Source organism: Hipposideros armiger, unplaced genomic scaffold (genome assembly GCF_001890085.2).
Source record: "Hipposideros armiger isolate ML-2016 unplaced genomic scaffold, ASM189008v1 scaffold_15, whole genome shotgun sequence".
NCBI classification, from domain to species: Eukaryota; Metazoa; Chordata; class Mammalia; order Chiroptera; family Hipposideridae; genus Hipposideros; species Hipposideros armiger.
In genome coordinates this window covers 4,851,338-4,861,733 of record NW_017731365.1, presented here as the reverse complement: position 1 = coordinate 4,861,733, position 10,396 = coordinate 4,851,338, and the positions used below count along the sequence as shown (strand labels likewise).

Genomic DNA, 10,396 nt, shown 5'->3' with positions numbered 1-10,396 from the left:
CTGATCTGCCTCACCCAGGAAGAGCGCAATGATGGTGCCAACTTGGGCCAGTGAAGCAACATCCTCCACAACTAGACTGAAGAACAAAACGATAGCAACTTGTCTGTTCCCCTTCCCCAATTCCCCAGTGCTGTTCCCAACCCCCAATTCCCCAATTAAAAAAAATAAAAGAAAAGAAAATGTACATGCATGCAATTACATTGAATAAAATACAAATTCATTTAACGTTGTTACTGGAGTCACAATTTTTTGTCATATATTCACTCAATCATTGAGAGCAAAAGCCAACTAAAATTTTTGAAGGTTCAAAATGGGTTGAGGGCCACTGGAACAAGTGCTCCAATCCTCAGCTCTTCTCCGTTGGGGGACCCAGGCTCCTCTCCTGTCCTCTGAGCCAAAATCAGCTCTACTACTCTGTCCCCAGCCCTCAGACTACCCCCCAGAGTGTCTCCAACAGGGAATCTGAACTCTTTGAGAGAAGCCCAAGTGAGAGAATGAGAGCTGCCCTCACATCTTTAGGGCTGAAGTCTCATTCTTACTTTTCTGGGAACCTGTCCTCACTCTGCCTGGCTGATATCTCTCTCCCCTCCAGCTTCCTAGAACATATAGAATACTACAGATCCACAGCCCTCGTCTGGCCCTTCACCACTTACCACCTGTAGGCATGGGTGCAGTGGGACTTGACTGTTGGGGTAGTTTGAGCTTGGACTGGGATATGGAAAGGCATAAAAATGCTTGGAAGTTTTGCTCTGTTAATGGGAATGTAAAATGGTGCAGCTGCTGTGGAAAACAGTATGGTGGTTCCTCAAAGCATTAAAAATAGAATTATTATGTGATCTAGCAATTCCACTTCTGGGAATATACCCAAAAGAAGTGAAAGCAGGTCTTGAAGAGTTATTTGTACACCGGTGTTCTTAGCAGTATTATTCACCACAGCGAAAAGATGGAAGCCATCCAAGTATCTATTGATGGATGAATGGATAGCCAAAATGTGGTCTATACATGCAGTGGACTATCATTCAACCTTGAAAAGGAAGGAAATTCTGACACATGGATGAAACTTGAAGATATTGTGCTAAGTAAGCCAGGCACAATAAGACAAATGCTGTATGATTTCACTCCTGTGAGGTACTGAGAGTAGTGAAATTGACAGAGACACAAAGTAAAATGGTGGTTGCCAGAGGCTGAGGGGAGAGAGAAGTGGGGAATTGTTGTTTAATGGGCACAGAGTTTCTGGAGATAAGTTGTATAACAATGAGAGTATATTTAATAATAGTGAACTCTACACTTAATAATGGTTAGAATAGTAAAATTTTTTGTTATACATTTTGCTACAATAAAAAAATTTAAAAAATTTAAAAAGCATTCGGAAGTGGCCCCAAAGGACCTTTCCAGGAGATGGCAGATTTGAGATGTCACAGTCTTTTCCATGCTTCCTTTCTTGCACACATGTTCATTAGCACTTTTTCAAGTCCAGGCTCTGTTCTAGATACACAAAAAATGTGGGCTGACATATTGGCAAAGACAGATAATAAATAAATTTGATCTAAAATGTTCATGGCTTTCGTTTTGCTTTTTTCTTTTGCTTTCCTTTTACCATATTTATATTTATTTACATGTGGTTTTAAAATTACTATATTTAATTCTGGAGCCATAATTTATGTTTTAAAATTTCCAGAGCTTATTATATATTTTATGTGGATTAAAACATATTTTAATTGAGTATAATTTGCATACAGGGAAATGAACACTTTTTAGGTGTACAATTCTATGAATTTTGAAAACGTATACTTAAAAAAAATAACTTTATTGATATAATGTACATACCATAAATTCCTTTTTTCTTTCTTTTTTTTTTTAGCTGAGCCATCCTGCTGTGCCTGTTGGCAGCTCAGCGGCAACTCAGCTCGGGCTGGGCATCGAACTGCTGTTGCTCAGAGCTCGCACTCTTTCGCGAGCTCTTAACCAACTGAGCCACTTGGCCAGCCCCATAAATTTCATTTTTAAAAGTGTATAACTCAGTGGTTTTTTAGTATAGTTACAGAGTTCTGCAACCATTGCCACAATCAATTTTAGAATATTTTTATCACATCACCCCGAAAAGAAACTGTACCCATTAGTAGTCTCCCCCAATACCCCAGGCCTAAACAACCACTAATCTACTTTATCTCTATGATTTGCCCATTCTGGACATTTCATATAAATGGAATCATACAATAAGTTGTCTTTTTTTTTTTAATTTTATTGGGAAATTGGGGGGAGGGGAACAGACAGGTAGACAAATTGCTGGGGGTTTTTGTTCTTCACTCTAGTTGTGGAGGACGTCGCTTCACTGGCCCATGTTGGTATGATCATCGTGCTTTTCCCGAGTGAGGCAATCTATCGCCGGTCATTGGTCGGCCGCTCACAGCGGCTCCTGGTAGTTCACACTGGCTTCTGGCTACTCATGCAGCTCATGGCAGCCCACTGCAGCCCTGCTGCAGCCTACATTGTTGCCGGCGACTGACAGCAGCCCAGCTCCAGGTTGAGTTGTTGTTCATCATCTTAACTGTAGAGGGCGAGTGTCACTGGCGCTCAATGTGGGATCCGAACCGCAGCCCTGCTGCTCAGAGCTGGTGCTCCCAAGTGAGCTCTTAACCAACTGAGCCACTCAGCAGGCCCCTAGGTTGTCTTTTGTGACTTGCTTCTTTCACTTAGCATAATGTTTTTGAGGGCCTTCCATGTTGTAGCATGTATCAACACTTCATTTCTTTTTATTGATGAATAATATTCCATTGTATGGATATATCACATATTGTTTATCCATGTGGACATTTACACTTTCATATTATGAGTAATGCTGCGATGAACATTTGTGTATGAGTTTTGCATGGACATATTTTTATTTTTCTTTGGTATATACCTAGAAGTGAAATTGCTGGGTCATATGGTAACTCTACATTTAACATTATGAGGAACTGTCAAACTGTTTTCCAAAGTGACTACACCATTTTACCATCCCTCCAGCAGTGTACGAGGGTCCTAGTTTCTCCACATCATGGCCAATGCTTGATATTATCTGTCTTTTTGATTATAGCCATTCTGGTGGTTTGAAATGGTATCACATTAAAAGTTGATTTACATTTCCCTAATGACAAATAATGTTAAACATCTTTTGATGAATGGTTTATAGGTCATTTGTACATCTTTGGAGAAATGTCTGTTCAGATCCTTTGCTAATTATGAGTTCTTTATACATTCTAGATGCAAATCACTTATCAATACATGATTTCCAAAATGTTTTCTTTCAGTCTGTGGGTTGTCTTTTAACTCTTTTGATTGTGTCCTTTGAAGTATAAATGTTTTTAATTTTTATAAAGTCCAGCTTCTTGATCTTCTCTTTTATCACTTGTACTTTGGGTGTCAAATCTAAGAAATCATTGCCTAATCCAAGATCATGAAGATTTACTCTTATATTTTCTTCTAAGAGTTTTATAGTTTAACTCTTCCATTTAGATCTATCATCCACCTTTGAGTTCATTTCTGTGTGTGTATATACTGTTTCAAAAATTCATGTATTAGGCCGGCCGAGTGGCACGTTAGTTAAGAGCTGGCTTGGGATGCCAGCTCTGAGCAGCAGAGCCCCGGTTCAGATCCCACATGGGGCCAGTGACACTGCCCTCTACAGCTAAGATGATGAACAACAGCTCGACCTGGAGCTGGGCTGCTGTGAGTCGCTGGCGACGGCATAGGCTGCAGCCCCTGCTGCAGTGGGCTGCCATAAGCTACCGTGTGTGGCTGGCAGCCAGTGTGAGCTGCCAAGAGCCGCTGTGAGCGGCCGTCCAGAGGCTGGCGACCGATCTGTCTCAGCCAGGAAGAGAGCAATGATGGTGCCAACTTGGGCCAGTGAAACAATGTCCTCCACAACTAGACTGAAGAACAAAATGACAGCAACTTGTCTGTTCCCCTTCCCCCGATTCCCCAGCGCTGTTCCCCTCCCCCAATTCTCCAATAAAAAATAAATAAATAAATAAATTCATGTATTGAGGTATACTTTATATTCAATAAAATTTACCAGTTGTAACTATACAGTTTAATTAGTTTTATCTTATATACTTTTCATCATTCTATGTTAGCTATTTTTCTCCTGGCAAGTTAGGGATAGGAAAAACTGAGTGTGTGCCCATTTTCTCTCCTCCTTATGCCCATAATTTTGCTTATAAATGTGTGTGAGAGAGAGAGAGAGAGAGAGAAAGAGAGAGAGAGAGAGAGAGAGAGAGAGAGAGAGAGAGAGAGAGAGAGTCAGCTTCTTAAAGGTTCTCCCTTACTTTGGCTTTCTCTTGTAGCCCATCGACCCATTTAATTATATATAGGTTGAATGAATGAATGCAGTACTCAAGTGAGAGTCCTTCAATGTCTGCCTTCAGAGCCATCAGCACCACATGGCCACAGATGTTGACATGCAGCTGCCCATAGTTGGGATTGAGATGGAGACTCTACAGCATGGACATGTCTGGGTTTACTGGGCTGTTTTCTAATTTGTGATTCCTTCATAAAGAGCCCCCTTTCAGGATAATTACAGAGTCTTGTAATAATCTATCAATTCGGCCTGGTTTCTGTGCCTCATGTTTCCTCAGCCTTCCGCTGGGCTGCCCCAGCAGCAGCTGGCCACCTCTGGCAGTAAAAGCAGGATGTGGCTGACCTGGACACCCTGATCTGGGGAACCAGGAGGGCTGAGTGGAAGGCCCAGGAGGTAGGAGGTCACAGGTTCCATCTTAGCCCTGCAGCCCTGCCCACTGAACCACTCTGGGCCTTTGCATTTCCTTCTGAACCATGAGGTGGAATTAAAGGGACCTTATATAGGGTGCTTAATATGTTCCAGACTTAGAAGAATACAGCTTAGAAGTGAAGCTGTCGGAGTATATTGCCCACAAATGATATTTTTTACAAGAATTTACTAAGGTTATATGTTGACATGATTGTTGTTAAGATGGTGACTTCTGAAAAGATGTTACAGGAAAGCAGGACCAGAGGGGAAGGAAGTCAGAGGTGGTCCCTACTATGCAGGATGCTTGCTTCGCAGCCAGCTCCCCCCATCTCTCTTTTTTTAAAGCTGAGCCATCCTGCCACCTGTTGGCAGCTCAGCGGCTGCTCAGCTCAGGCCGGGACTCGAACCGCTGTTGCTCAGAGTTCAAACTCTTGAGTGAGCTCTTAACCAACTGAGCCAGTCGGCCGGCCCTCCCCCCATCTCTTGCACAGCCACTGGCTTCCTTGTTATTATCCCCATTTTACAGATGAGGAAACTGAAAGTGACATGCTCAAGGTGATTGGCTAAGAAATGTCTGAACCAGAATTCAGACCCAGGTTTCACTATTTCTACTGCATGGTGGCCATAACCACAAGGACACTACCTCTCTTCCAGGACCTCAGCCTTTAGGGTTCCTCTCCGCTAGGCAGCAGGCATAACACAACAACGAAGTGTTCCTACCCTGCTCTCCTCTCTCCTTAGCCTGAGAGTCTGAGGCTGAGGGGGGAATCTTGTGTTGTCTGAGCCAAAGGAGAGGAGGATGATCAAGCAGTCAGACAGCCAGGCCTGAGGGGAACCCAGGGAGTCCCACAGAGCTAGGTGGATACAAAACAAGTACATACAATGAGATCAGAGAACGGCTAAGTTTTCAACACTGCAATTGTGAAGGATGAGGCAAGGGGAGGCAGAAGAGAGTCATTAAAGGGCTAGAACTTGCTCTGGGTCTTAAAGGAAAGGCAGGCTTTGCAGGCAAGACAGGGGACCCACTGTCTTAGTGGAGGGCCCTGGAATGAGCAGAGTCAGAGGCTAGAGAAGGGGACAGGCCACACTGACCTCTACCACAAGAAGATGAGTGATAGGGAGTGGTGGGCGGTCAGCCTGGAGAGAGTGAATAGGGCCCAATACCAAAGGTCTTGAGAGGCGGACAGTGGAATCTGACAATTGAGATCAAGTGCAGGTTCTAGAGCAGTATCCTGACAAGTTGGGAAACAGAAATCAGGGAGGGACTCTTCCACAAAGGGAAGTAATCAGTACAAATTTTACAGGCCAAATAGAACAATTTCTGAAAACATTTTCCAAAGTTGGGTTTCAGTCTTAACAACAAAGGAGCCTGCCTCATATTCTCTTCAAACATTGCCCCCATGTCTGGGGAAAGCTCTCTGCTGCATCTTAGGAGATCTAAGAGCTCCCACCCAGGGGCCCATCTGTCCTGCTTGTGGGATTTTTCAAGCCCTGTGAGGGTGAGAAAATCCCTTCTGGCTTCAGGAGAGGGTGTCTCAGTTGAGCTTTCTTGGGAACCCAAGCTTTCCTCCAGCCACAGTCTGACCATCTAAGAAAAGAAGCCCAGTATGTTGGCTCCCTCCTGGTCCTGGAAAGGGGTTAATACTTACTGTACCATCCAGCCTCCAAACACCAACAGGACTCTGTTCTGGAGCTATATACAGTTGTTTTCCTTGCTCCTCTTTTGCGGCCAGGGGAACATTGGTGCCAATCTCATCTCCTGGGGATTACCCTCAGCCCCCACCCGAATGCTGAGCCTGCTTTTCTTCCAGCTCCCACCCTGAAGGGCTGAGTGGACAAGGTCAGGCATGGTCAGAAGATGGTCATTCAAGAGCTTGGGCCTCTGTTTACTAATCTGTAAAACATTACAAACCCCTGCCTGACCCACCCCTCACAGGGTAGCTATTAGGAGGATGTGCTCAGAAAATCAGTGTGTGGGTTCTTCTAAAACTGCTCTGGGCACCTTCTCATTTGCTATCACCATTTTAAAATCTAGTTCTAACCCAAGGTCATTCATTTTGGGGAACAAGTCACTCAGTTCTACCGAAGAGATGCGAGTCATCTAAACCATCCCAAAGTTCAAGACCCTGTGTCAGAAGCCCTGATGAAAATACAGATTCGTGGGCCCTGCTCCAAACGCACTCAGCCAGAATCTCCACCAGTGTCCAGGGACCTGTGTTTTAACTGGGAGCTCAAGAGATTTGACTACACAGTCAAGTGAAAGAACTACTGTTTTACAGTAGGGCAAACAAGGCCTATCTGGGACCAGGAAGAAAAACAAGGGAGAGAACTCTCCAAAGTCTCGTGTGAGAAGACTACCCAACAGTCACAGGGAAGAAGTTGGAAGAGCCTTAGCTTTCATCTGACCCAACCCCAATTTTACTGAAAAGGAAATGGGGACTCAGAGAGTGCAATGATTCCAGGTCACCCAGGGCACTAATGAAGACAGGCCTGCAGCCCTCTTCCTCTCTAAGCCCTCACTCCTTCCTTCCTTCACCTCCATGTCCATTCGTGTCTGTGTGTCGTACATTTTGCCACCGGCCTGGGCCATCCCTCCCAGCGGCAGGTCATGCTCCTCCCTGTAAAAGGCTTGAAGGAAGAAAGGCTTGAAGGAAGTAGTCTTTTTCAAAATCCATTTCTTGGTGATCCTGCTCTTTAGCCTTTTTATATCTGAAGATAAAATTTGTAATTTCCATGACTGCAGAATAGAACTTTTAGCCACAGAAAAACAAACAAAAAATCTCTTGCAGTCTTTTCAGTGCCTGTAAGGACCTTGGGTTTAGGAAACCCTTGTACCTGAGCCTCCTAATCCAGGGCAGCCAGGTGAGTTCTCCCTACTGAGACTCTAGCTCTGTGGGAGGTCTGACTCACTTCTCACCTTCCACTGCTTTCCAGTGCTTTCCCCTGGTAGCCTCAGCCAGCAGAGCCAAGGGAGCCAGGATTCTTAGCAGAGATGGCACACAGTCCACATACCTCCATTACCAGTCTGGCAGGCAGCCCCGGAAAGGGACAGAGAAACACAGGTGGAACTGAATCTGACACCCAAAAGGGAGCACCCATCCCACTCCCTTTTATTTCCTGTAACTAATGAGAGACTCAACCATTTTAATAAACATTTTTTTTATTAGAAAAGTAAAAAATATTGCATAGGTCTTAATACTTGAACATCAAGTGTATTCATGAACAGCGAGTATCTTCATGTAAACAGTTCTAGATGGAAGACCCAGATGGCACTCCTCTAGGGGAGGGGTTCCAGCCCCAACCCCAGTCAGCCCCACCCCTCACAGATAAACTCTTCAGTACACAGCAGGGGATGGGCCAAACGCAGCTCTCAGGTGTATTTTCTCTTCAAGTGTCAAAGATCCCCCAAGTGATCCCAACACCCACCCCTTCCTGCTCTTACATTCATGCGTCTGTAAGATAGCTGCCTAGAATAGGTCAGTAGTGAAGCTCCTATCAAAAAAAAAAGATGCAAAAATCAAAGAACACACACATTTGGCCCCTTCAGACCATGAGATACACAAAACACCTCGATGACCTCCCCCCTCCCACCAGGGCCAGCTACCAGGAGCACACACCTGCTTGCAGAGGCCAGTGCAGCCCAGCTGCTGTCCTGGCTATCACACCACTGTTGTCTTAACTGTCAGTAACAATAAAAATAATAAGGTACATGCTACATACACATCCAGCCAGAAGCCTGGTTGGCCCCTAAACCTTTGTTTCATGCTACAGTACTGAGGGGCAAGTGTGTGCCCCCAACGGGAAGCCACCTGCACACAACTCAGTGAGTTTCCCAGAAAACACTTTCCCCATCTCCTCAGGTGGCTGTGGTCAGTTATCTAAGGACAGGCCTCAGCCCCTCAGCTCCTGCCTGCCAATGTCCACCCCAACAGTTCAATTGTCTCTGTCGTGGGGGCAGTGCCAGCCCCCCAGGCCCAAGTTTAACACTCTTCAATGAGCAGCTGTTCGGAGCTGTACAGCTTCTTTTTGATGACTCGGAAGCCAGTGCTCAGTGTCAGAGACTGGCTGAAGCCAGGGACGAAGGGAGAGTTGGCAGAACTAAACAGCCCCTGGATCTTGGGCCAGAGGCGTGAGTCCAGGCGCAGCACGAGGGTCAGCTGGAAAGTGGGCACCAGGCTGGGGTCCAGGGCCAGCTGGCCAACGCTGTGGCAGCTCTTGCCCTGCTCTACGCAGACGTCCAGCAGCGCCCCCCGCAGGCCGCACGGCTCGCTGTAGGCCAGGCGCAGTAGTTCTTTGCCCACCTGGCTCACCAGCTGGCCGGGCATCAGCAGGCGCGCGGGGCGCCGCGAGCCCAGCCGCGCCTGGGCCAGGTTCTCCTGCAGCAGCTGCATCAGGTTGGCACACAGGTGCTCGTCCTCAGGGTCGCTGAGCAGCTCGAAGTCGGGCAGGGACACCCCATCCAGGTATGCACAGTCTGGAAGGGAGAGCACACAAGGGAGCGTGTAAGAGCAGCTCCAAAAGGGAAAGATGCTGTTTCGCTAAGAAACCAGCACTCCTTCCCACTCCGTGCCTCAGTTTCCGCCCCACACTAGTGGCTCTGCACTCCAATTCCCCTCCCTTCACCCCTCCGCAATCTGGGTTCTGACGGAATAGGAAGCCCAAGGTGGTTCTGATTCTTTCCAGCGCGGCGCTCCTCTCACCTCCCCGGCCCCCGAGTCGCGTCCGGCCCCAGTCCACGGCTTACCTTCCTCCGGGCCAAAGCCACTGTTGCTGCTGTCCAGGGACTCGCAGTCCGAGCTCTCCAGGCTCGCGCAGCGGCCGAGGCCCTCTTCTCGGGCCACCGACCCCCAGGCTGAGCGCGGCGGCTGATCTGAGGTGGGGGTTCGGGATGAGGAGGAGGACGACGAGAAGCGATCCCAAAGACTAGGCATGGTGAGGATACACACGAGAACGTTTGCAGAGGAGCTCAGGGTGCGAGCGCGCAAGAAGACGCTGTAAGACAAGAGAAGAGGGGTACCAACCTGGCGTCAGTCTGGGGGCTGGACAAGACTGCGAACGCTAGGACGCGTACGGCTGAGGCCTCCCCGCGCAGGGATCAGCACAACAGAAAGGACACTCACCAGCTAGCGCGGTCAGCGAGAACTGCTGAGACAAGTGCCGCTTGAATGGGTGCGCGAACTGGTGCCAACCTTCGAGCGCTGCCCAGGCTTGTCCCTTACAACCACCCACACCTCCCCCTAGGCCTGCCGCGGTCCCCAGCACCAGCGCGGTGAGACCTATAAGGACTAGTACGGAGAAGCCACGCCCCCTTAGCGCCACAGCCCAATCCAGACCCGGGAGTGTGGCCCGCCTTGGCCAATGGGTTCCTGGCGCACGTTCGCAACGTTCTCTCCTGCCCGGTGACAGCGGTCTAGCCCCGCCCCCGTTGAGCCCCAGAACGCTCCCCGCTGAACTCCAGCCGTGGCCACGCCTCCTTTCTGGAAGGGATCCGCCGCGGCTGCAGCTGCCAAGGTCCCCGAGGGCGCTCGCGGCAGGGGAGGATCAAGGAAAGACTTGTTTATTATAGGGTCGTGTTGCTGGGGGAGGGGGTAGCCCATGACCGCACCGGGGGAGAGGCCCGAGAACTTGAGGGGGCGGTGGGCAGAGAAA

The 10,396-nt window shown here is 47.9% G+C and overlaps 1 protein-coding gene across 1 annotated transcript; it reads right to left on the bottom strand.

Moving 5' to 3' along the window:
* Positions 1–7,887: 7,887 nt before the first annotated feature.
* DDIT4 (DNA damage inducible transcript 4) lies at positions 7,888–10,019 on the bottom strand. Its single transcript, XM_019624202.1, has 3 exons — positions 9,868–10,019; positions 9,492–9,739; positions 7,888–9,221 (listed from the first exon to the last, which is right to left on the bottom strand). The coding sequence occupies exons 2-3, from the start codon at positions 9,676–9,678 to the stop codon at positions 8,728–8,730; spliced, it is 681 nt and encodes a 226-aa protein (XP_019479747.1). The 5' UTR covers positions 9,679–9,739; positions 9,868–10,019; the 3' UTR covers positions 7,888–8,727.
* Positions 10,020–10,396: the final 377 nt, after the last annotated feature.